The 27468-nt window shown below is 40.8% G+C and overlaps 1 protein-coding gene across 2 annotated transcripts; it reads left to right on the top strand.

The window, feature by feature from the left end:
- Window positions 1–1216: 1216 nt before the first annotated feature.
- On the top strand, window positions 1217–26956 carry MFSD1 (major facilitator superfamily domain containing 1). 2 transcript variants are annotated; one of them, XM_043473896.1, is made up of 16 exons: window positions 1217–1558; window positions 3898–3950; window positions 4849–4961; window positions 6539–6581; window positions 6886–6953; window positions 9196–9304; window positions 13584–13686; window positions 15727–15825; window positions 16347–16458; window positions 17795–17851; window positions 18182–18338; window positions 19536–19633; window positions 20237–20349; window positions 22726–22773; window positions 23737–23794; window positions 26238–26956. In XM_043473896.1, the coding sequence occupies exons 1-16, from the start codon at window positions 1249–1251 to the stop codon at window positions 26239–26241; spliced, it is 1545 nt and encodes a 514-aa protein (XP_043329831.1). In that variant the 5' UTR covers window positions 1217–1248; the 3' UTR covers window positions 26242–26956. The 2 variants fall into 2 exon arrangements, with proteins under 2 accessions (XP_043329831.1, XP_043329832.1); XM_043473897.1 differs by lacking the exon at window positions 26238–26956 and having other exon boundaries at window positions 23737–23798.
- Window positions 26957–27468: the final 512 nt, after the last annotated feature.

Here is a 27468-nt window from a genome sequence, read left to right as displayed (position 1 = left end):
TTCTCAAGTCCAGCCTTTCTCTCAGACCTCATAAGCTATTATTCACAAAGTCATCCATTTCACCTGTGAAACACTTCATCTGTTTTCCTTGCCTGCGGACAAATTGCTTCAGTCCTGTCTGACGCTTTTCGACTCTATGGACTGCAGCCCACCTGCCGCCTCTATCCACGGAATTCTCCAGGGAAGAATAGCGTCACCTGGGAAGCCCGTTTCCCTTGCTCCATCCATATTTCCCCAGGATAGACCCTCATCACCTCTAATCTTCCAAATATCTAGTAATCCTCATTGTTATTCAACCTCTAGCTTTGTCACCCTCAAGAGTTCTGGCGTCCTTGCTGCTCTGCTAGAAATTTCTACCTTGCATGGCTCCTCATGAAACAAGCTTCATTGTTCCTACTCTGGAGTTCCCTCTCTCGTTCCCAGATCAATTCACACACACACACACACACACACACACACACACACACACACACACAGAGTTGTTTCATGCTTGCGTCTTTATTACACACACACACACAGTTGTTTCATGCTTGCGTCTTTATTATCCGTAACGCTCCCCTCACCTCTATTACCCACCCCTTCATAAAGAACCAAGACTGACTCATTCTTAATTCTAGTTTAGGTATGAACTTCAAGGATCTTTAGCACTCCTCCTCTCCTCCGCCGTCACTTTCCCCTACAGCTGGTTAAACGGTACACTTAACTCTCCGTTTCCCAAACGCCTTTCCCAGACATTGCGCTAGAATTCAGGGCTCATTTCAGCCGCAGTTCTCACTACACTCATTCATTCACCACACTGTTCTCTAAGGTATCGGTTTCAGTCGCTGTCTCCAACTAAACTGTGAACTCTCTGAGGTCCGAGAGCTTGTCACATTCCACTTAGTTTTCCCAGCACCTGAGACGTAACTTGACACATCATAAGGTGCTCAATCAACCGTGTGTTATTAAGAGCAGCCAAAAAGGCTGCGGAACAACGCTGCGAGGAGCGCTGCGCGCGTTCTCGCCTCCTCCGCGCAGGTGGCATCGCGCAGGACGAGCCTGGCGTAGGGCCTGAGGGGAGGCCCGCACTTTCTCCGGAGGAGCGGCGCGGAGTCGGCAACCGGAGCAAGGCAGGAAACGAGAGGACAGGGCGATCTGCGGAGGAAGGGTAGAGGCGCCCCGCCTAGAAACTTCCGGGTGAAAATCTCACGCTGCCGTTACCCCTCGAGCCCCGCCGGCCCGGCCCACCGAGTGGCCACGCCCACTCACATGAGCGTATCCCTGCGTGACCTGCCGCGGCGTCACGTGAGCGGCTGCGGTCACGTGAGCACGGTTTGCTCTGGGCTCTGGCAGCGGCTTCCTCCTGGAGTTGCACTCGCTGTCATCTCTCGGTCTCCCGCGGGCTCGATGGAGGAAGAGGAGGAGGAAGCGAGGGCGCTGCTGCCAGGCGGCTCGGACGAGGCGGGCAGAGACACCCGGGCCACCCCTGCTGCCTCCGGGGCGCTGCAGGCCCTCTGCGACCCCAGTCGCCTAGCGCACCGGCTTGTGGTTCTGTTGCTGATGTGCTTCCTTGGCTTCGGTGAGCCGGCCGGCCTGGTGGGGTGGGACTGGAAATCAAGGAATTCCAGACTGTCTCGGAGTTGCGTTGAGCTCCAGGGTCCTCCTGCCCCCATTTCCCCCCACCTTCGCGACCCCCATTCAACCCTGTTGCAGGCTATTCAGTGTCCCGAAGGTGGGGGGTCAGGGGACTGAGCTGAGTGACTTTTGTCCTACTCATTTGCTCTCGCAAGAAGTTCCAAAAGCTAGCAATTTGCCTTCTGGGGCTTTAGATATGAGAGAATCCCTGGATGTCAAGGTTCCTCTCATGACACTTTGTTTAGAGGGAATTGCGAAATATGTAATCCCCTGCCCCAAAGAAGCCTCCAAAAATACTTTGTAGTATTTAAAGAGTACTTTAAGCTTTTTGATTGAGGTATTCGTTGGCAGTCGTTTATGTTTCTCTTCCTCTTTGGTAAAATGTATGAGTGTGTCTTGTTGATTGCTTCAGTGGGTAGATGTATTCTCCTACTCCTCCGCTCTGCTAATGTGAAGCAATCATACTGGACTGGACTTGTGCTGTTTGGTTTCAGTTACGAAATTTGGTGACTGAAAGCAGTTTCTGGAGATAATTTTTTAAAATATCTTCTTATTATGTCCCAGCAACTAATTTTTTCCAGTAACATTCTATGTCAGTATCAGCTTGGTGTGAAAGTAATAATGTATTTTTCGTGGACTCGCTGGATTTGGTGTAATCAACAGGTTTATGGTGGATACCTTTATCTACTGCTGGAATATATAAGTAGGCATGGAGGCTGCTTTGGGCTTTAGTTTCTTTGCATCTCTTTTTGTTCCCCCTCTTCTCACTTTGTGGAAAGATGGTGCCCATTCATTAACTTTGAAGCCTGACATTGATATTCCTTACAGCCATTAAAGCAGGATTCATAAAGTTCTGAGTTTAGGAACAAAAAATCAAGAACAACACAAGACACTTAAAATTGCCCCTACTTTAACAATTTATTTTTAGTGATTTTTATGTTTACCTTTAGTGGGTTTCAGAAGCCAGAGTCATAACTTTTCTAATGACAATTTTATTTCTTTTGAACTGGTGGCTTCTCATGTATACTTCTAGACAGTTAGTGGAGAAACAGAGGCAACGTTATCTCGTGGCCTATCAAAACTCTGTCGATTTTATTACTGTAAAAAGTCCGACCTCTCTCCACTTCTTTCTTTCTGACCCTCCAGAAGATGTTACTATGTTTTAATTTAACCTTTTAGAACTCTATTTTATTTTTCTTCATTCCTGGCTGTGTATTTCCTGAGTTATTTGATCTTGGATATACTGTTTGTGGAATTAGAATTCTTATTTTGAAAACAGATCTAGTCAGAGTAGTTAAACTCCATTCCTGTGCACTCAAGTGGTGGCTTTAGGTAACATTACTAGGAAACTGCTGAGGATGTTTTTGACATTTTTCATGTGTGTGTGTGTTGGTAGCTTTAAGGAAAATATAGCTGTTTCATGAAGATGCTAATAAAACAATAGACATAGGAAACAGGATGTAAGTAAGGTGGAAAAAAAAAGAAAGAAAGGTGGAAAACAACTTCCCTAGGGCTCATCTGGTAAAGAATCTTCCTGCAATGTGGGAGACCTGGGTTTGATCCCTGGGTTGGGAAGATCCCCTGTAGAAGGGAATGGCAACCCACTCCCAACATTCTGGCCTGGAGAACTCCATGGGCTGTGTAGTCCATGGGGTGGCAAAGAGTCAGACACAGCTGAGCGACTTTCACTTTCAAGGTGGAAAAACAGTTGTTGATTAACTTCTTAATCCAGGTTCCCAGTATTTGCTGTGTATGCAGGCTGCTGCTGAGGCTGCTAAGTCACTTCAGTCGTGTCTGACTGTGTGCGACCCCATAGACGGCAGCCCGTCGGGCTCCCCCGTCCCTGGGATTCTCCAGGCAAGAACACTGGAGTGGGTTGCCATTTCCTTCTCCAGTGCATGAAAGTGAAAAGTGAAAGTGAAGTTGCTCAGTCGTGTCCAACTGTTAGTGACCCCGTGGACCGCAGCCCACCAGGCTCCTCCATCCATGGGATTTTCCAGGCAAGAGTACTGGAGTGGGGTGCCATTGCCTTCTCCGGTATGCAGGCTAATAATTTGTAAATAACTTGGTATGTTTTCTCTGGGTTATTTGGCTGCAACTTAGAAAGTCTTAATGGACAAGAAAGCAGTCCAAAAGAGTTTCTAGTTTCTTTTTTTTTTGAGTTTCCAGTTTCCTTGAGTCCCTAGTATAAACATTGCAAATCACCATTGGAGTAGTAATTGCAACTTGAAACTTTTATATGGAAAGTATTACTAAAAAGAAATTTGCTTTTCCGTTTTCTAGGCAGCTACTTTTGCTATGATAATCCTGCTGCCCTTCAGATTCAAGTTAAACGGGTAAGTTGACTTTTCATCTGTGTTTCTTTTGTTGGCTCTGGAGCAGATACATTGCTGAAGTATCAACTCTCAGGTTGCATGGTCCGAAACATTGTCTAATGAATCCATTTGAACATCTGTTGTCACCAAATCTGTGAGGGCAAGGAGTATTCTTGACTTGGAATGAGTGGCCACAGAGAATTCATTTATGGCACTTATGACTTGATATTGTTTCATACCTTAGATAAATAACTACTATTTCCACAGTGCAACCCAAAAAGTATTGTGAATTTTTGTTGGCATTTCTCTCTCCCACTGTGTAATCATCAGAAGGACAAATGATTTGGTAGGAGAGCATTTTGCTTTCTTAAATATGTTAATTGTTATTTCATTTTTAAAATGTGGATACTGATTCCAGAGGATTGTCCATATCAGTATTTTTGATATTTACAGTTTCCTATGTATTTAGATTTTTTTTTTCCCTTTGTAAGTTTTTTTTTTTACCTTTGGATAGGAAGAAATACACAGATTGGCCCTTCACATTCTAGAATGAATGAAAAAGACCAAGAATTAGTGAGGTAGGAGGAAAGGATATGCTAAAGATTGTCCTTTTTCATATGGGTGAAGCCCCACAGCAGGTAACACACAGGGAATAGAAATGTAGATGATACAGGCAGATGTAGGCAGAAGTGATCCCCGTAGTGCAAGAGCTGACAGATGCTGAACTCCATGAAGCCTCTGAAATGACTGCAGACTGAAGAAGTTCCCAGGTGTGACCATTTTTCTGGAGGTAGAGGCCAAAGCTGATAGTAACAGTAAATGATTAAGAAATGCTGCCACTACCAGAAAGAATGTTTTGATTGTTAGTTGCTACACTTACCTGCTTTGAAAAAAACTGTTTTGCTTTCTTTCCATGTAGGATATGCAGGTGAATACCACGAAGTTCATGCTGCTGTATGCCTGGTATTCTTGGCCCAATGTCGTTTTGTGTTTCTTTGGTGGCTTTTTGATAGACCGAGTGTTTGGAATACGGTAAGCTTGGGAGAAATCTCACTTACGGGTAAATATGATTATTAAGAAAACACAAAACTAGATTAAGTATTTCTAGAAAGAACTGAACAAACTTGTGTATTGAGTGTGTTAATCTACATTTGTGTGTTGTGTGATTTTGGTTTTTGAAACTTGGTTGGTATTTCAGTTAAATGCTGCTAATGGCGTATGGAAACTCAGTTATCTAAAGGTAAATTATGCCCTGACTTGGAATCAGCAAGCCCGGTTCTGGTTTCTGTTGCTGCCACTTGCTCAGCTTCTTAGTTCTTCTGATCTGTTCCTAGCTTCCTGAGCCTCAGTTTCCTCACTGGTAAAATATGGATAGTATTTCCTGCCTTGCAAGGTGGTTATAAGGATTGAGGGAGGTGGATGCACAGTATTTGGCATGTATTTACTGTTTACCTCTCCCAGCCCCAGTGAGATTTTCTCTTCTGCCTTTCTTTAGGCATTAAACTTTCTGTGACCACTCCAGTTAGATGCTGAGGAAGGCATCACATTATTAGCTCTGTCAGTTTTCATCCTGATGATTACGTGCTGTTTGTGGAGACTTTAGGAGGGATGTAGTCTGGAACATTTTCAGAAGGCAGAGGGCGAAATGACCATGTGCTTTCCAGCCATGTGTGGTGAAAAGAATTGAAGAAACCATATGTGTTTAAGCGCAGGGACTAACTTTTAAACACCTCGATGAGTGTATAAAGGAGGACTTTAACTGGCTTGGTCTAAAGGGGTAGAATTCGCTTGAACTTGAAGGAAGCAGATGCCATTTATGTGTGATGAAGATTTTGCTTGATCATGAGTTGTTTTGGGAAAACTTTCAGTAGACTGTGGTATGACCATTGCACAAGGATTTTTGGAGGGACTTGGATTTCAGAAGGATGGTTTACTCATATAATCTTTAATGACTCTCCTAATACTGGTATTTTATTACTCTGGGGAAACATTAATGAGCTATTCAGAGTATGGAATGTTAGAGTAAGCAGATTTATATCATTTCTCATGGTCCCTGTTTTTCCTTTTAAAAATAGCTTTTGGTTATACAGAATTAGCAGAGAAGGCAATGGCAACCCACTTCAGTACTCTTGCCTGGAAAATCCCGTGGACGATGGAGCCTGGTGGGCTGCCGTCTACGGGGTCGCACAGAGTCGGACACAACTGAAGCGACTTAGCAGCAGCAGCATACAGAATTAAAACCACTTAAAATTATTTAATAGAATTCCTTGGAATCAACCCTGAACTCAATAAAAAAATTTGTGAAGAATGTCCATTTTTAAATGGGAACCCTGGGAACTTCTTGAAGATTATTTAACAAGTTTTGTTTAAGAGATGATAATGGCTTAAACAGACATGCCCTTATCAAAGCCTCTGGAATCCCTTTGGGATTAGAGACCTCTATGGATTAACATTCAGCCTTGGAAAGCTGCTGATTTCAGAGGCCAACCAGAACCTCAGTTTTCTTCCTTTGGAGGGAATGCAGAGGAGTCCAAGAAATCCAAAGTGAATTATTACTGAAGGATTTGGTGATAAACTCTTAATTCACTTTCTTTCTCTTTTTCTAACAGATGGGGCACCATTATTTTTAGTTGCTTTGTTTGCATTGGGCAGGTAAGACAAATTCTTCACTGATTCACTGTGGACGCTGTCTCTTGAATACTTGTCTACTTCCATCAGCATGGATGTGTTTGGTGAAAGCCTAACTTAATTAAGCAGAGTTCACAAATACCCATGTGACATAGTGCACAATCCATTTTAAGCTTCGAGACAGATGAACATTGATACTTAAATTTCACAGATTTACTAAGAAGAAACACTAAAATCATTGTAGAAGTTGTGTTTCATCATGTGTTACTTATTTTGGATTCCTTCAATTTTCTTTTTCATTGATCCTACATTATATTCCATGTTATAGGTTGTTTTTGCCCTGGGTGGAATATTTAATGCTTTTTGGCTGATGGAATTGGGAAGGTTTGTGTTTGGGTAAGTTATGCATAATTTCATTTGTCTTAACATATTACTGTTTGGGGGGCTTCCCAGGGGGCTCAGTGGTAAAGAAATCTGCCTGCAGTGTTAGGAGAATTGCAGGAGACATGGGTTCGGTCCCTGGATGGGGATGATCCTCTGGAGGAGGAAATGGCAACCCACTCCAGTATTCTTGCCTGGAAAATTGCATGGGCAGAGGAGCCTGGTGGGCTGTAGTCCATGGAGCAAAGCGTTGGACACAACTGAGCGACTGAACACATGCACACATTGCTGTTTAGTGTTCATTTATCAATTTATTAAAGATTTGCCAAAATATATTATTGTATCTTCTGGAGAATTACTTCAAATTCTTGAAATCTACCTCTCTCTTTCTCTCTCTCTCTATATATATATATATGTGTGTGTGTGTCTGTGTGTGTCTGTATATACACACACAGACACACACAACTGCTCAATTGTTGTCTTAATTTTCCTTTACAGTAAGCAAGAATTTTGAGTGGTGACAGTTAACTCTGTATAGGCTTTGAATATTAAATAGTTTTCCAGAGATGATGTTTTTCTTAGGTGTTTTGCTTTTCTGTTGTGTTGAAGACTGTGATTTAAACCTCATGTAGAAAAATGTAGACCATCAATTTCTAGCTTGGTGATTAATGTACATTTTGCTGTTTCTTAGTGGATAATGTGTAGGTCCTTTTGAATCATGTTGAAAAGACTTTAATGAGCAGATTACTAAAAGACCAATAGCTTTCAGTGAATTTCAGTGTCTGTTCTGTAAGCTCATTCTCAATTCAGCCTTGGGCTTCCTGCCTGGAGGGATGCAGACAACCTAACTTACCCTTTTTACAGGTACCAGGGACCTGTAGCCATAGGTGACATCCCCAAAAGTGCTCTAAGTGAGGGAGAAGGGAAAAATGGTTTATTAAAATGTGAAAGGGACTCAGAGGTAGATGTGTGATCAGAAATGGCCATCCATATAGGATTTGGATTCATAGAAGAGGGGAAATATTTTTAGATGAGGACAGTGGTGAGGAGGACTCAGTGTTTGAATGCAGAGAAGAGGAATCTCTTACCTGAAGGTCAATATTTAGAACCTGCAGAAGGAAAATTAAAATCTGGAAAGTAGGAGAATGTCAAATATGGAAGATACTGGCCTAAAAAGTGTGAATCTGTGTGTTTTCACAAAGTATGGACCACTCTTCCCGGATGAGCATTTTATACAGCGTAGATGACGATGTGGTAGCTCAAACTCCTTTTATTGCCAGGCAGGGTTGTCATCGCAGCATATTAAATTACCTGTACGTAGCAGTATAAAACTATGAACACAGGTTTGTGTGCCTGCTGCACAGTGAGGTACAGTGAAATGTAGGCGTTTGGAGCAGAGAAAGGTATATTTCAGGGCTATGCAAGGAGACGAGGTGGCTCATGCCCTAAAAAGCTTCATGCTCCTGGAAGGGTTTTGGCAAAGCATTTTGAAAGACGGACGAAGCGGGGATGTCTCAGGGTACCTGATCAGCTCGTGTGCAATTCTGTTACTGGCTGATGATGGGTGGCGATGACGGGAGGCAGTAGGGTGGTGTCACGGGTTAGCTGTGTCAGTCCTTCGGCTCCCGGACTTAGGCTCCTGGGCTGTGTGCTCATGGTCACCGAGTACTTCCTTTTGGTGGGAGCAGTTTTCACATCTGCAACACACCTCAGGAAATTCGTACCAAATACTATTATCTGTGTCCTTCAGAGACGAGCTGCAGCAGAGGATACGGGCACAGGCCTGTCCCAGGAAGGCCCCATAGATCTGCTCGGTTACAAAACAACCCTTACATGGTGGACTTCGTGGGTAGAAATCTGGACTGCGTGCAGTGTGGACGGTGTGTCTGCGCCTGATGTCTGGAGCCTGGCCTGGGGTCACTCGAGGACTGGCTCTGCCGACTGGAGCGCCTGCATGTGGCCCTCTGTGTGGCTTGGCTTTCTCGTAGTGTGGGGGGCTCAGGGTAGCTGGGCGCCTTACACAGTGGCCCAGGGTTCTAAGTGTGAGCGTTTCAGTGAAAAGGCAGATACCCCCTCTTGTGTCCCAGCCCCACCTCCACCACCTTCTACTCTTTGAAGCAATCGCAAGCCCATCTAGATTCAGAGGAGGGGCGTAGACACTACCTCTTGACAGGAGGAGTGTCAAAATTTTACACCTGCTGCCTTGCTAACTATGGTATTTCTTTTAAAAGCTGTGACTTTTCTTTCCTTATTTTAGGATTGGTGGGGAGTCCTTAGCAGTTGCCCAGAATACATATGCTGTGAGCTGGTTTAAAGGCAAAGAGTTAAACTTGGTGTTTGGACTCCAACTTAGCATGGCAAGAATTGTAAGTATGACAGATAACAAAGCCAAATAGGAGGCAAAAGATTGACTCTTATAACCGTGTCTTAAAGATTACAGTTTGAAATATATTTGTGTACAAGTTGTGTTGGTTTTTTATATATTTTTCTAGACCATAATGTACCATTTACCTTTAAGTGAAGGCATTTATAATCTTATTTCACCTAAGAGGAAGCAGTTTCAAATGCTAATTGAGCATTCGTTAGTTCAGAGATTCTGAGCATTGGGACAGACGGATCACAGAGGTTTTATTCTCTAACTTCTTTACCCATTTTCGGCATTACTGCAGTGAAAGTCTTTATGTATGGTTATCCAGGCTCTGCTTGCACATTTCTAGTGATAAGAAGGTCTCATTCATCTACTACAGTTAATTTTTTGTTTTTTAAACAAATTCTCAAAGTCATGTCACTTTATAAAAAGCATCCAAATACATTATTTTTATTATTATTTGTTTATTTGGCTGCCCTGGGTCTTAGTTGTGGCACATGGGTTCTTTACTTGCAGCACGTGAACTCTAAGTTGCAGCACGTGGATCTTAGTTCCCCAGCCAGAGATTGAACCCGGGTCCCCTGCATTGGGAGCATGGAATCTTAGCCACTGGACTACCAGGGAAGTCCCAACTACAATTAACTTAGTGAAGCTCAGCCTCCCGTAGAGACCAGATCTGCCTGCACAAGTAGCTTTTACTGATTGTTGGACTTTTGCCTTCTAGTGAGTGTTTATTTTCTCTGTCAGGCACTAGCATTTTGCCTACAAAGACAGATCTGAAGGTCTTGGTCAGACATACTCATTTCCTGTGCGTGTCTAAACCATGTGGCCTGGGTTTCAGTTCCCTGACTGGTGCTCCCGCCTCTCTGGACTTCACTGTGGGTGGTCATGCTCCTTCCAGCATTTGGAACCTGGAAATGATCACGGTGTTTCATGATAGGCGGTCTGGTAGAAGGGTACCCAGGAGAGCTACATTATGTTGTTATAAACTCAACCTGGAAGGTGTTTTGGCCATCCCAAATCCTGTTAGGTTTTTTTTCTCATGAACTCTTTATGAATGGAGGTTTTTAAAAAGATTCTTGCCATTAAAAGTCAAGATTTAAGAAAAAAAAAAAAAAAGATTTTAAAGACTGTAAAATGGCATGAAAATCCTTGGAACATGGTCTTAGGGAAGAAATCTAGTACAAAAAAATGCAGTACAAATGAAATATTTTTAATGTAATGCTTCATCTTATGAAATATATTACACATATGTGTGTTGTATATATATATAAAACATTTCTAATTTTTGTACACGTGGGCTTTTTCTAGTTTTCCAGTATTATAAATATAGCTGTTGTGCAGTGACACTCCAAAACTTGTCTGTATCTCTGATTGTTTCCTGAGGCTAGATTGCTCGGAATGGAATTATTACTGAGTCAGAGCGTTTGTTTGGGTTTCTTAGAACTGTTGAGACATATTTCCACCTTATCTTTTCAGAGATGTTTCTATCTCTGTCTTTGGGATATGGGAGGATCCTTCTTACTGTAGCTTTGATAGTGCAGGCTATTATTTTTTAAAAGTCATTTTGTCAATTGGATAGGAAACAGCCAAGTATTACTTTAATTTTTTACCTTTGATAACTAGTGTGGTTTTCTATGTTTTCTAAATTTTATCCACAGAGACATTCTGGCTGCTTCATAATGTATCTTGTGCAAATCAAGACATGTCTATAGCAGTTGGTGGATCTCATCATCCAGTAACTCCTAGAGGAAGGGAATAGGAGCAGTTGAGCAAGGCTCATTCTCAGTGATGCCACTGTGGTTACTAGTGATCTTCAGGTTCTTTTCTTTGTGGTCACAAACTAGGTAATAATCTATTCACCTTCGTCTTGAGGAGCCCTGAGTTTCTCAAAAGGTGTCTCAGGGGCCTCTGTGATGCAGGGCTTATCGGATGGTAAGGGGCCTGAGCTGGACGTGGAGTGAAGCAGAGGTCAGGCAGCTACCTCTGCAACAGCCAGGGTGGCTCGGCTCTAGTCTGGATGGTGTATTTAGGGTCCTTGTGAGACGCATGAGACCAGAGGAGCCCATCAGAGCTGCTGGGGTAGATGGAGGTTCAGTCTTTTTTTTGTGTTTCTTATGTCTCTGCACTTACTCAGAAGGATCGTGGAGGTTCCGGCTTTACCTCATCATGATTTTTCTGTTGGCTGAGTTGGGAGTTTGCCTGATTTTAGACACTTGGGCTGTTACCATTACCCTTCAGGCAGTGGACTTCTCACTTCTGTTATTTTTCATGCCTTGCCTGGGGGTTGGAAGTCCAGCAGCCTTTTGGTTCTTCTTTGTTACTTTTAAAATTTCCTTATTTCGAGAAATATTTATTGAGTACTTGCTAAGCCAGGTCACGTTAGGCATTTTTAGATTTAAAGGGTTATTAGGACAACATGTCTTTGAGAGGCTTGTGTTTTCGATGATATTGAGGAAAGTTTCTGGTAGGTCTTCATTTATACCTTAATGCTCGTCTGAGTAGTGCCACTGGCTACCGTTTTGTGAGAAATAGCCACTTGTGCACTTTGCTGTGAGAATCTGGTTGAGGACCCATTCGTTTCTCAGTAATGTTTCTTAGCAGTGGTGTTTAGAACACTTCCTTGATTTCTTCTCTTGGCTTCAAGGACCCTACAGGCTCATCGTTTTCTTCTTGCTTCCTCTTCTGCTGCGTCCATCTCAGTCTTCTCAACCTGTAATGTGGGCTGGGTCATTGGACACCTTCTCCTTTCTTTTGACACTCACTTCCTTGGTAATCTTACCTGGTTTTGAAGTTTTAAATAGCATGACTTTGCTCCTGAAGTTGTATTGTCCAGGCCTCTCGTTTGAATTCCATCCCTCACGTGTAGCTTTCTTGCTGACATTTCCATGTGGATGTCTCGTAGGCATATCAAACTCAACACAGCCAGAGCCCAGCTCTTGCTGTTCCACCTCCCATCACCCAAACCAGCTCATGCTAAAGGTTTCTCCTTTTCAGTTGTGAGGAGCTCTTTTCTTCCAGTTTCTCAGGCAAAAACTGATGTCACTGGGAACCACTCCCTACCACTCGCTCAACTCTCCACATATTTTCCAGTAGCAAATCCTGTCAGTTTTTCCATCAGCGTGTATCTGCAATCTGATCGCTTCTCATTGTGTCCTCTACCAGTCTCCCCAGTCCAAGACCGTCATCTCTCTTCTTCATTATGGCAGCAACCCCCAGCCAACGTCCTGGCTTCTGTGTCATCCTCACTTGTAGGGTGTTTTGAATATAGCTGGCAGAGTGAGTCTGTTAAAATGTAAGGGATTGTACCAGTTCTCTACTTAGAATCCCAGTGGCTTCCCGTCTCATACAGTAAAATCCAGAAGTTCTTTGATTACCAGTAGCCTGCCTTCCCCCCAGTTCCTCCCTGAGGACCTCATCTCTTCCTGTCTCTCCTTCGCCTACACTGCTCTAGACTCTGTGCTCCTTGCCTTGAGCACGCCGGGTGGCCTCCCTCTCGGGGCCAGGGCACTGCTATCTCCGATCTGGAGTGCTGCGCTTTTCCCCGGGGCGGCCCCACAGCTTCCTTCAAGTTCTCAATCCACAGTCACATTCTCAGCAAGGTGTCCGCCCCTTTCTACTCTCCTTCCATGCTTTATTTTTTCCTTATTTTTTAAGGAAACATGTATTGCTATTTGATATGGGCTTCCCAGGTAGCTCGGTGGTAAAGAATCAGTCGGCGATGCAAGAGACTTGTAGGAGACTTGGGTTCAATCCCTGGGTCGGGAAGATCCCCTGGAAAAGGAAATGGCAGCCCACTGCAGTAACCTTGCCTGGGCAATGCCATGGACAGAGGAGCCTGGCAGGCTACAGTCCATGGGGCCACAGAGACTCAGACACGACAGCTCGCCACGCCAAGGACAATCAGAGGATGAATTTTTTCCCCAGATGTCACTATCAGGAAAAGCTGTGCTTTTTCTGAGCCAGAGTTTATTATTGTCTTGGGTACCCTGTAAATTCTGTAACTTGTGTTTTGTTTTTGTTTGGGCTACTAGGAAGTTCTAGACGTACTGTGCTGTTCTGAATACTAGCATTTTCTATAAATTGCCAGTTTTGTGTAGTAATCTTAGCTGTGGCTTTATCTTAGGTTGTTCTTTTTCCTTGTAGTGTTTTTTTTTTTTTTAAATTATCTGTTGTTTAATGATCCCTATTATACCTATTTCTCTAAGCTACTCACATCTTTTTTTTTCAAGCAGGACAGATACAAATGAAAATGATGATGGTTTTTTTTCTTCCAGGGAAGCACAGTCAACATGAACCTCATGGGATGGCTGTATTCTAAGGTTGCAGCTTCACTGGGTTCTGCTGGTCACACAACCCTTGGGGTCACACTTATGATCGGTTAGTGAATCCTGAAGTCCCATTTTTGGTCTCTTCTGAAAGCTTCTTACGCAAAGTGGTGTGACAGAGAGGGGAACCCAGGTTAGACCACTTGGTTATAGCTGTGCCTGCACAATTCACGAGTTCTCGGACCTAATTAGACACAGTGAACACAGTAGCATCGTTCATCCCACTTGTGTTTTTATTTCCACTTTCTTAAAATGAGGATCTTGTCCCATGGGCGCTTCAGTGTTGTTGCGATGAGCAAATGAGAGTATACGTGAGATCTAAAAACAGTCAGGGGGTTTATACCTCCCTGTAAGGTGTTCATTAATAGTCTGTGGCAAAAGGGAGAATTGTTCCCTTCGATCAAATTCAGTTTGCTTATGAAACTTTGATTTTGTAGATGTCAGAGGTGATAGGATGTGAGTAGAAACCTACCAGGTTGGGAGCCCAGAGTTTGGATTCTGGTCCTGACTCATCTTGGACAAGGAAGTTATCTCCACGTCTTAGTTTTCTGTAAAAGTGTGGCTGTTTGACTCAGCCACATAGATCACTTCTGGCCCCAAGTGCTGGTGGCTAAGCCTCGGTCGTGCTGGTTGCCAGCTGGTCAGTGAGAAGCGGATGAGACTCTCTTGACTCACCGGCTATGCTTCTCTGTGCAGTAAATTTGTCTAACTGAGTCGCGTGGGGTGTGGAGGACTGCTTGCAGAGCCCTGGGGAGACTTGTGGGTGGCGAGCTACAGGCTCTATGCCATCTTTTATTCCTTACAGTTCCTTGGTACAGGCTGGTGAAGGGACTGCTGTGTCCGGCTCTTTGCAACCCACGGACTGTAGCCCCTGCCAGGCTCCTCTGTCCATGGGGATTCTCCAGGCAAGAGTGCTGGAATGGGTTGCTATATCCTCCTCCAGGGGATCTTCCTGACCCAGGGATCGAACCCAGGTCTCCCTCATTGCAGGCAGATTCTTTACGACCTGAGCCTCCAGGGAAGCCCAAGAATACTGGAGTGGTCAGCCTATCCCTTCTCCAGGGGATCTTCCCAACCCAGGAATCGAACTGGGGTGTAGTGAGAGGTAATGCTAGACAGGCAGCTTGTTCCTAGAGATCCCTCCTCCCTTCCCCTCCCTCTCAAATCCTTTGCCTCTCAAAAGCTTTTTCTTACTTCCAAATGCTCTTCAGTATTCTTTCTAGTTCCCTCCATGATGGAGAATTCGAGAATAAATTTTAAAGAATTTTAGAGCCAGGAAAGATCTGTGCCATCAAGTCAAAGCTGCTTATTTTACAGATGGGAAAATTGAAGCCCAGAGAGGTTAAATTCCTTGCCCAAGATCAATCAGCTTGTTAGTGCCAGAAGCAGAACCCACGTCTCCTGACCCTGCAGTCTTTCATATTACGTTGTATTGCATCAGCCAATTAAAGATTCATTAGCTTTACTAAACTTCTTTTTATTAAAATCTTGAGAAGCGTAAACTTTCTTCACTCTCTATTCTGATTCACTTTAATGATATGAGTCAGCCTCGGTGAGTAAGGCTGACTGCACGGAGGAGAGAGTGAGTGGGCTGTGCTCTGGGAGGGCTGGTGCCCTTGGGCCTGCCAAGGGGCGGGGGTTAGACTTGGGAAGGAGTCAGAAGGAACATGAGCTGCTCACAGGTCAGACTTTGCTTTTGCAAGTCTATCCTATTCCCCTGCCCCGGTATCCATCAATAATGGGTGCTTAGACTGAATTAAGAAATTCGGACTAATTTGCTAGCTGGTCATCGGCTTTCTTTAATCTGTATTCTGATTATAAGACTAGACTAGTGCGTTCTAGCCTTTTCCTTCTAGTCTCCAACCTTCTACTGGGAAATAATTAATATACAGTAATAGCAACTGTTATGTGTTGAGTGCTTCCCATTTGCACTTCCTTTCCTTCTGTCCTGGTTTAGTAATTGTAGTTTTTTTCATATATGCGTCCAGATGCCATCCCTTTCTGTGGCTAAGTTTTCTGCTGTTAATATAAAGTGCTGCCTTTTAGGAACCTTCAGCTTGGTTCTCTAAAAATCTCTCTCTCTCTATTATAGGGGGTATAACATGTATTCTTTCACTTGTCTGTGCCTTGGCTCTTGCTTACTTGGATCAGAGAGCAGAACGAATCCTTCATAAAGAACAAGGAAAAACAGGTTAGTCTGAATGCAAGAAAACTTAGGCTTTTGGGAATTATGGCCTTTTTGAGATAATTTACAATGAGGTAAGTTCTTAATAGTAATGTTATAAACCCAGTGAGGCTTAATAATACATGTTTATTAAATCTTTTTTCTTCCACTTACACTTTTTAAAAATTTATATCAATGTATAGTCGATTTAAGTCTTTTATTTCCAAATCTACTTCCACTTGTCTAAAGTTTTGGATGCATTTTTTCCCCCTGTAAGTGGTTTTGGCAGAATTTACCTTCTTGATTGTACTTTGTATATTTGCAAAATGATAAGTGTTCCTGGAGGAGAGGAAGAAGATAGATACTAATCTTAGATTTTACATTTTTCTGTTGTCTTTTAAAATTATCCCAAAGCTGTATTCTAGTAATTTACTGAGAAAAGTTTTTTTTTAACTGGATTGCAAAAGTTAATCAGGTGATAAAAGAGAAAGAATCCTGACTTAGAAATGCAGAATTGCACTGACAACATCGCTCCTTTCTCCTCTCAGGCGAAGTGATCAAGTTAACTGACGTGAAGGACTTCTCCTTACCCCTGTGGCTTATATTTATCATCTGTGTCTGCTATTATGTCGCTATCTTCCCTTTCATTGGACTTGGAAAGTGAGTAATTTCTAGCCTTCCATTTTTGTTGCCTAAATTGTAATGAAAATTTAATCATACAAGTGTAAATTTTTAAGCTGTAAATTTTGCTTCTCTGGTTGTTAGTATGTTCATAGAAATTGTTTTACATCCTGGGATACAACTGTTTTTCTTAGCTTGAGGTTTGTTTGCTCAATCACTCACTTGTGTCTGACTCTTTTGTGATCCCATGGACTGTAGTCCGCCACGCTCTTCTGACAGTGGGATTCTCCAGGCAAGAATACTGGAGTGTGTTGCCATGCCCTCCTCCAGGGGATCGTCCTGACCTAGGGATAAAACCCATTTTTCTTGCATCTCCTGCATTGACAGGCAGATTCTTTACTACTGAGCCACCCAGGAAGCCATAGCTTAAGATTTAGTATTGGTTTAATAGTTGGATCAGGTTTTTGAGGAAATACCTAATTACAGTTTTTGATTCATAATACTGATTTATTTCAATGCTTGATTTTGGATTTGAATTCTTTGTTTCCTGTTTATTGTTTTGTTAGGAAGTCTCTTACTGAGAAAGGAGACAGTGTATTAGCTCATAGTGACAAGGCACATCTCCATTTGTTAGGTCTGTAGTTCTAGCAGACTCAAATTCAGGGTTTAAATCAAATTCTTTGCTTTATCTCCTACCTCCTTTGTATTTTTGTAGGCACCTACTTAAACAGAGTGGGCTTCCCTTGTGGCTCAGTTGGTAAAGAATCTGCCTGCAATGCGGGAGACCTGGGTTCAATCCCTGGGTTGGGAAGATCCCCTGGAGAAGGGAAAGGCTACCCACTCCAGTATTCTGGCCTGGAGAATTCCATGGACTGTATAGTCCATGGGGTTGCAAAGAGTCAGACAGGACTGAGCGACTTTCACTGTCACTTAAACAGAGCAGTGTATGTGTTTGTGGAGAAGCATCTTTGTAATCATAACCCTTAAATTCAGTCTTTCATTTTACAGTTTGAGAGAGGAGCCTTTTACATTATTTAGCAAAGGACGCATCAAGTATTGCTTTTAAGGAAAAGAAGCCATCTTGATTTCATATAGTAATACATTTGGGTTTCTGAAAATTTGTGTGTATTGTTTTCTGTATACGTAAAAGAGGAAAAATTAGGCATCAGTATATTTTATTTAGTTGCTGAAGTACTTACATAAATACTAAAGCTTTAGCCAGTTGCTCGAAGATGAATATCAAATAAGATGGGAAAACAGTTTAGAAAGAAGGAGAAGTTGACTATTTTATTCAGTATTATTTTGCTTTTATTTTTACAAAAACAGAATAGTTCTAAATGGTTTATTTTTTTTCCCCTCTCTCTCTTTATTTTAGAGTTTTCTTTACAGAGAAATTTGGATTTTCCTCCCAGGCAGCCAGTGCTATTAACAGGTATTCCATTAATTCTGTAAATGCTTACTGTATGCTCAGTGTGGGTCTTTCATTATAACCCTGTGTTAGAGCCAGAAAAGACTTAGTGAGCTAATGTCTACAGTGTGAAACCAAGTCTGTCTTGGGTCTTGATCCTGAAAATGGCCATCTTTGCATTAATGGAAAACCAGCGAAGTCTTGGATCACTTTTATCTCTTTATATTTCTATTTACTGATGACCATTTTAGAAGAATGTTAAATGAGCTAGGAATTTTAGAATTAAGGACTTTGGGATTTTTTTTTTTTTGCTGTGATGTCTTTGATTAAGTATCTTTTGTGTTTTCTGGGCAGTATCGTATATGTAATATCAGCTCCCATGTCCCCAATATTTGGGCTTCTGGTGGATAAAACAGGAAAGAACATCATCTGGGTTTTGTGTGCAGTGGTGACCACACTTGCTTCGCACGTCATGCTGGCCTTCACGCTGTGGAACCCCTGGATTGCTATGGTAACGTGGCTGCTGACGCTGAGGGGTCCAGGGAGGGCCGAGCAGCCTGTGGCGGGAGCCGCGCTCGGCTCTTCTGACCGCAGTGCTGCTGGTAGTGGGGAAACAGGGACTTGACTTCAGTTTCCACAGGATAACTGTTTTTAAAGTATATAAATAACAGTCAGTAATACATAAAGTCTTTTTGATTTCATTTGGCTGCATAATACTCTCAATGCTAATGGAGAATTTGAAATAAAATAGTCATATAAAAGCCAAAATGCCTATTAGTTCCATGTATTTTTCATTAAGAGAAGTCATTCCATCATTTAGCCCAGTATCCATGATTTTACACTTTTTTTTGTCTCTGACTCTTAATAGGTCAAAGAGTCATGATGAATTCATCAAGTTTTTGTTATTGTTCATCAAAAATGTCATTTTTTAAGGCCACAGGCTAAAGTGCTATATTTCTTACCTGTTAATAAAAGAATATTGTGAATATATATATTTGTGCCCTTGGTGAGAAGTCTGTGGGATGGATTCCTAGAAGTAGAAATGCTAGAGCAGAGGTTTTGCACACTGGACATCTTGATGGATGCTGTGAAACCTCTCCTGTAATGACTTTCTACCCATTTAGAGCTTTACCAATAATATATGAATGTGTTTGTTTTTTATTAATAGCGTCCTTGCTATGTTGGACACTGGCATTGTTTTAATTATTGCCAATTTGATAGGGATTAATGATGAGTGATCTTATTTTAGCTTAAATCATAAAGTTTCTTCTTTAATTGGAGAAAAAGTTAGCAGTAGGTGATGTTTAACGAGCAGTGGTGGTTACTGGTTCTGTGCCCGGCTCTCTAGATGGGTGGTGATGACCCAGAGGTAAGATAATAGGCTACTGGCATGATGTTACCATGATTGCTTAATTTGTAATTCCTAATGAATACTGGAACATTAGCTTGCCTAAGACATTGGTAATGACTGTTTGCAAATTAGCTTTATTTTCTTACTTGGTGTATTTTGTCACTGGAGGAATACTGTTAGTGAGGGGCCAGGACCTTTCTGTATTGAATGTGAATTTTTAGCCTAGTTATTTTGTAATGCAATTTGTGTGGATATGTATGTGTTTGTTATTATGTCACTCTTGCTAATCTGCATCAAAGGAAAATCACCTTTTGGTAAATGTGAGTTTTCTGCTTTTTTCTGCGTTGCTTCCTGTAGTGTCTCCTGGGACTCTCCTACTCACTGCTTGCCTGTGCCTTGTGGCCAATGGTGGCGTTTGTGGTTCCTGAACATCAGCTGGGAACTGCATATGGCTTGTAAGTGCACATGGGTCATATAATGTCTCTCCCTGCTGTGTCAATTTAATTATCTTATAAAAGTCCAAATCTCTTGAATCTAGTCATCTTCAGGCTTTTGGGACAGCTCCGAACCTGGAAATAACCAGAAAAGTCCGTTAATCTATTTGTGTTATTATTGTGGCAAAACAATGCACCAAGCCCCTAATAGAACTAGCAATAAGACACCCTGTAAGAGGGCATTGCTTGCTGACCATCCTACTGCCTGTTTATCTGTAGACTTCTCGGTGAGACGCCGGGTTCCTGTCGTCTCTGGCGCAAAAGGCCAAAGCGGGGAACCACAGCTGTGGTTGGCATTCACTTAGGCCTTTGTCTCATTCAGCAGAAAGGTGTCACATTCATCCTGCCCTTGCTGAGGCAGATTCCCTTACCTGTGAGCCTAAAGTTAAGTAGTAGAAACAGTCATGGGGAAAAAAAAATCTAATCAGATCATTCCTGATTGAAAACATCTCTTAGCATTGATAATATGTGGTTTATTCATATGATTATTTATAGTGACTTGCTATTTTGTGTATGCTGACTTTAGAATTGATATGTATATTTTTTTAATTTCTTAAATTGTAGCATGCAGTCCATTCAGAATCTTGGGTTGGCGGTCATTTCCATCATTGCTGGAATGATCTTGGATACTCGGGGATACTTGTTTTTAGAAGTTTTCTTCATTGCCTGTGTTTCCTGTAAGTATGCCACCTGGCAACATTTAGTTTCTTCTAATATGTGGCAGAATGTCTTGTTTATTAGAGAAGGAGATGGCAACCTGCTCCAGTATTCTTGCCTGGAGAATCCCATGGACAGAAGAACCTGAAGGGGCCTGGCAGGCTACAGTCCATGCAGTTGCAGAATCAGACATGACTGAAGTGACTTAGCATGCACACGTCATCACTTCTACTTCTAGGTTTTTGTTTTGTTATTCTTTTCCCCACTTTTAAAAACCAAATGCCTAAAGTGTTGCACTCACATTTGCCTAATTCTTAGCCTGTGCATCTGTTTCCCAGCTAGTGATTTTTTGTTGTTGTTGTTATTATTATTTTTTTATCTCTCAGTTTTTAAAATTATTTTTAACTGGAGATAACTGTTTTACAGTGTTCTGTTGGTTTCTGCCGGGCAGCTGGTGAATCAGTCATAAGTATACGTAGGTCCGCTCCCTCTTGAACCTCCTTCCCCCAAACCCACGGAGCACGGGGCTGAGCTCCCGTGTTATACGGTAACTTCCTGCTCCAGCTAGTGACTTTTCAGCTCTGTGAAGATTCATTGGCACTTTTCAGAAGATTCCTACCCATAAAGGTAGCAATAGAATCTACTTTCTATTCTGTTCTAAATATTTGTTTTTTTAGTGGTAAATGTTATGTTACATATTTTTAATTACAGTGCAAAGAAGAATGTAGTACAGATAGATACATGTTACAGCGTGAATGAACATTAAAAACATTCTCAGTGAAAAAAGCGACACAGAATAAGTCACCCAGATCTCATACTCATCTTGTCTGTTTCATAAATACTTAATGTTTTGTTTTTAAAAAGCAAGACACTTTCCGCTTTAGAGTGGAACCATTTGAAGGGTCCTGAGTATGTCACCTGGTGTGAAGGTGTGGACATTAGTGTGGCTTAGGGCTGAGCACTCACGGTTTATTCATTAGTCTGTTTTGAATTGTTTTTATTGTTAGTCCTGTTATTTAATTTTACCAATAAATCATTTATTTAATGATACATTGGTTAAAAATAGGAAGCATTAGGAAACTGCTGAAAACTGCAAACATAAATCAGTATTTTTCCACTAATGTGTTCACCTTACACATAAATTGTGTTCATCTGAAGAAAATGTCACATAACATACCAAGATGTCTTTTATACTTCAGTAAGTTGTATTTAAAATGGTATACTATTGCAGCACTGTTTATAATAGCCAGGACATGGAAGCAACCTAGATGTCCATCAGCAGACAAATGGATAAGGAAGCTGTGGTACATATACACCATAGAATATTACTCAGCCATTAAAAAGAATTCATTTGAATCAGTTCTAATGAGATGGATGAAACTGGAGTCCATTATACAGAGTGAAGTAAGCCAGAAAGACAAAGAACATTACAGCATACTAACACATATATATGGAATTTAGAAAGATGGTAATGATAACCCTATATGCAAAACAGAAAAAGAGACACAGAAGTACAGAACAGACTTTTGGACTCTGTGGGAGAAGGAGAGGGTGGGATGTTTCGAGAGAACAGCATCAAAACATGTATATTATCTATGGTGAAACAGATCACCAGCCCAGGTGGGATGCATGAGACAAGTGCTCGGGGCTGGTGCACTGGGAAGACCCAGAGGAATCGGGTGGAGAGGTAGGTGGGAGGGGAGATCGGGATGGGGAATACATGTAAATCCATGGCTGATTCATGTCAATGTATGGCAAAAACCACTACAATATTGGAAAGTAATTAGCCTCCAACTAATAAAAATAAATGGAAAAGTAAATAAATAAAATGGTATACTCCACTGATAATTTTACCTGACTTCATTTATAGGAATAAAGACTGTACTTAAAGTGTGGCATTTGCAGATGATTGCTGTGACTAGCCTGAATGCATTTTATCTCAAAATTAGCACATCACATTTTAAAAATATATAAAATTATTTCTTAAATAGTGGGCTGTATATGAATTAATGGACTTCCCTGGTCTGGTGGCTCAGATGGTAAAGAATCCACCCATCTTCCAGATCCCTGGGTCGGGAAGATCTTATGGAGGAGAAAGTGGCAACCCACTCCAGCATTCTTGCCTGGGAAATCCCATGGACAGATGAGCCAGGCGGGCTACATACAGTCTGCTGCTGCTGCTGCTAAGTCGCTTCAGTTGTGTCCGACTCCATGTGACCCCATAGACGGCAGCCCACCAGGCTCCCCCGTCCCTGGGATTCTCCAGGCAAGAACACTGGAGTGGGTTGCCATTGCCTTCTCCGACATACAGTCCATGGGGTTGCAATTATGATTACCTAGGAACCATTGGGGAAAAGTACATGTTTTTAAGGACCCTATGTTTTTTTCACTTCCAGTGTCACTTTTAGCTGTCGTCTTACTCTACGTGGTGAATCGTGCCCAAGGTAAGAGAAGTTGAGGTATTTTAAAAAATTAATTTATTTTTTAATTGAAGGATAATTGCTTTACAGAATTTTATTGTTTTCTGCCAAATATCAACCACAGTGGACAATTGTTTGGGGCCCTTGGATTGTCTCCATGCCCCTGTAGAGGCCAGTGCTTTAGTTCATGTAGTAACATTCTGTTTATAGTGTTGAAACACATTTTCCTTCATAGCATATAATTATGTATTCTGGACCTTCACATTTATTTATTAAAATCGTTGTTCTGTCTTGCTGGTCATTTCAGTTTAAGTTTCGTGTTAGATGTTATTTTTATATTATCATAAAGAAGTATGACTTTTAAAAAAAGTAACCTGAAGTCTTTCCTATATACTTTAAAGTATAACTCTGAGGACTGTTTTAGCCTGTGTCTTATATTTTTAAAAAATGAGAAGTAAACACATTTATGGCTGAAGTTTGCATTTTAAGGTTGAAAGTGTTTGATAACAGAATGAGAAATTCAGATTTTTTTTCATTTGCTTATATTTGTTTTTTTATTTTTTGTCCTTAATAAAATTTTTATATTATCTTTATTAATTTTTCTAAACTGGCTTGCCCCTAAGGGTTGTCATGTATTTAGAAGGATGACTATATATGATGTTTAAATAATTTTAGGTCATTTCTTTTAATGTCTCTTAATTTCTACTGCTTATTAATAGTACAGTGTCCCAAAACCTTGAGCAATACATAAGTCCAAATTTCTTAAAAAATGCTAACATTAAGGAGTGATTATTTGTATCATACAAGGGTTCTTAAAAAACATTTTTTCCCCCTTGGGAAGTTTTCAGGAGATAAACTATTTCTCACGTTCCATAGCTTTTCTGTTACTTTAAGATGTATATGTGCACGTGCACATTGGCACATGCATGTTTGAATTTTACTGCTGATAGTTATATTGAAAAAATTCCACACTTGTATGTATTTTAGGTGGGAACCTAAATTATTCTGCAAAAAAAAGGGAAGAAACGAAACTTTCTCATGAAGAGTAAGTATTGAAAGAGAAAAGCCTTTATTTTGAAAATCTTGAAGCATTAGCAGTTTATTTCAAGATTGGGTTTAGACTTTTAAGAAATTAGTCTCTTGAGTTTTGAGAGCTAACAATTATCTTTGGGACTACTGTAACATTATTCTTGTTTGTATTAGAAAATTTTTAAAGGGTGGATATCAAAGGTTAAAATAAAATGAAGGGAATAAAAAGCAAATTGGGCTTTAACTTTCCTTCTGAGGGAAGAGAGAGAGAGGCCTGCAGTATTTGTAATTTTTTGGAGGAGAGGGCTTTGTCCTCACTTCCTGTGCTAGGCTTACCCTTTCATTCTTTCTCATATTTTCTTTTTCTTAACTAATTGTTGTTGTTCAGTTGTGCAGTCCTGTCCAACTCTTTGTGACGGTTGAGATAATCTTTTATTATCTAGTTGAGATAAACTAGTTAAGATAATCTTTTATTTCCTCCTGGTACTAACATGCTATTCTGTATTGTCTTACTTGGAACAGATTAAAGTATATAGTGTGGAATTTAGGTTCAATCAGTTTTTTCCATAAGTGTGTGCTGAACCATAGTAGTGATTCTATTTTTTTTTTTCGAACTTTTTATTTTATACTGGGATGTAGCCAATTAACGATGTCGTGATAGTTTCGGGTGAACAGTGAGGGACCCAGCCATAAATACACAAGCGTCCGTTCTCTGTTAAACCCCCCTCATCCAGGCTGCCACATAACATTGAGCAGAGTTTGAGGTGCTATACGGTAGTTCCTTGTTGGTTATCCATCCTAAACACAGCAGTGTGAACCTGTCCATCCCAAACCCCCTAACTGTCCCCACCCACCCCAGCAGCCATGTTTGTTTTCTAAGTCTGTGAGTTTCTCTGTGTCCTGTACATTCATTTGCATAATTTCTTTTTAGATTCCACATATAAGGGATGTCATACAGTGCTTCTCTTTCTCTGTCTGACCTGCTTCACTCAGCATGACACACTCTAGTTCCATCCTTGTTGCTGCAAATGGCATTATTTCATTCCTTGTAATGACTGAGGCATATTCCATGATATGTATGTACCACATCTTCTTTATCCATTCCTCTGTCAATGGACATTTAGGTGGCTTCCATGTCTTGGCTATTGTAAACAGTGCTGCAGTGATCATTGGGGTGCATGTATCCTTTGGGATCATGTTTTTCTCTGGATATATGCCCAGGAGTGGGATTGCAGGGTCATATGGTAGCTCTGTTTTTAGTTTTTTTAAAGGTGTCTCCATATTGATCTCCATAGTGGCTATACCAATTTACGTTCTCACCAATAGTATAGGAGGGTTCCCTTCTCTCCACACCCTCCCCAGTATTTATTGTTTGTGGGTTTTTTGATGATAGCCATTCTGGCCGGTGTGAAGTGATATCTCGTTGTACTTTTGATTTGCATTTCTCTCATAATTATCGATATTGATAATTATCGCCGTTGAATATCTTTTCATGTACCTAATGGCCGTCTGTATGTCTTCTTTGGAGAAATGTCTGTTTAGGTCTTCTGCCCATTTTTTGATTGGGTTGTTTGTTTTGATGCTGTTAAGCATTATGAGCTGTTTGTAAATTTTGCAGACTAATCCCTTATCAGTCATACTATTTGCAGATAGTTTCTCCTGATGATTGTTTTTCTTGTTATTTCTAGTTTTTTAGATACTGAATTTTTTATGATTTAAAAAATTTGCTTGTAAATATATACCATGTAAGTTTTATGAATTTTGAGTAGGCTGAAATAGGCTGTGAAATAGGCTGAACAAGGCTGTGTTTTCTGGAGACTGATTCTTGGTTGTCTCAAATTCCTTTTTTTTCTGGCCACACCTTGAGGCTTATGGGATCTTAGTTCCCCAACCAGGGATTGAACCTAGGGCCTCAACAGTGAAAGTGTGAAGTCTTAACCAGTGGACTGCCAGGGAACTCCCTCAAATTCCCTTTTAACATAGTAATTCTACTTCTGTAAATAGTTGTTGTTGTTAAAATCATGTTTTAGAAGGATTTTTAAAGTCAAAGATACTCTACATTGCCATATGTTAAGTAAACAAAAGGTAAAAATGCAAATATATCTAATTTTATTCAAGAAAAAGTATGCAGGCATATGTATTTCTTAAATCCATTACTTGTATATAATGGGAAAAAGGCTGAAAGAAAAATCCCCAGATATTACTAATTCCATTTGAATGGTAGGATTAGAAGAGTTTTTTTTTTTTTCTTCTCTTTTCTATATTTTCTGAATTTTCTACATTGATCCTGTGTTGCTTTTATGGTCAAGAGGAGTGAAAAGATTATCCAGCAAAATGTGTAACTTAATACTTGACACTGCTTGTTTTTTATAGTGGTTATGGTTTTGATTTTGTAATGATGGGGTTTTGTGGGGTTTTCCCCTCCCTTTTTTGATAATGTGTTATATTGTGTTTTACAGATGAGAAGAATGGCTGTGTCATGAGAATGGGCTGCATACATCATTGGTTTGAAAACCTCCATTTTTTTTTTTTTAAAATTTAGAGTTTAGTCATTAGGAAAAATAATAGTCTGGAGAGATTTTATATTTATATTTTGAATATAACTATTTTAAAGCATAACTGTGGGGACTGTGTCTTCTGTATTGCTGAAAAATTCTGCTTTGGAATAGGCTTATCAGTGGTGAAGTTGACAAAATTGCACCTGGTACATGCAGGTGATTTTGAGTAAGGACAGTAGATAATGGAAACCTTTGGATATTGTATTGACATAATTTTCACAAAATGTATCTTAAAGATATGGCCTTTTTTTTTTAATCTTAAAGCAAAAAAAAAAAAGCCTTTGAAGTAATAGAAAGGATGTTTTATATAGGATAAATAATGGCATTTTAGTAGGCATTCCCTTTTGTAATAGGGGATATTTGAAAGATACTTTTATGAAGTCTCATTTCCACATATAGCAGATTTTGTTCTCCTCTCTTTAGTTATGAGAGGTTGCTGACCTTTTTGAGCCTCTCTATTTCTCTGTTACTGAGAACCCTAATCCCTTACGGACATGATTTTGTGGTGCAAACTTTCTGTATGATTCTTCCTATAGTCCAGTTAATTACTAAAAGTTATGTAACTGTAAATTATGGTACTTGTATATCTACACAGATAAATAAAAGTGCTGCAAAAGAAATTCTTGATGTCTTTAAATTTTGACTTAAAAAGCATTAAAACACTGATTGTAACTCTTATTTATGGGGAAAATTATTTCTATAAAAAGAAAATCTAAGTTGGAATATGGAAAATTTGCCTAGTTACCGTCAAAAGATTATGGGAGTAGTTTTTCCTCCAGAGTAGGACCTTACATAACATTTATGTCTTTTGCATTAAATAAAATATGGATATGAAATTTTTCTGGTAAACTGAAACACTCTTTAGCTTCCCTGGGGGTCAGACAGTTAAGAATCTGCCTGCGATGCAGGAGACACAGGTTTGATCCTGGGGTCAGGAAGAATCCCTGGAGAAGGAGATGGCAGTCTCTTCCAGTATACTTACCTGGACAGTCCCAGGGACAGAGGAGTCTGGTGGGATACACAGTCCGGAGGAGTTGCAAAGAGTCAGACACAACTGAGCGATTAACACTGGTCTTGTCATATTATATATTAAAGTCAAGGAATTTTTGTGTATTGCATTCTCTGGACATGC

This window comes from Cervus canadensis, chromosome 7 (assembly GCF_019320065.1).
Source record: "Cervus canadensis isolate Bull #8, Minnesota chromosome 7, ASM1932006v1, whole genome shotgun sequence".
Taxonomy (NCBI): domain Eukaryota; kingdom Metazoa; phylum Chordata; class Mammalia; order Artiodactyla; family Cervidae; genus Cervus; species Cervus canadensis.
The sequence above is the reverse complement of the archived record's forward strand: the minus strand, read 5'-3'. Positions and strand labels throughout refer to the sequence as shown.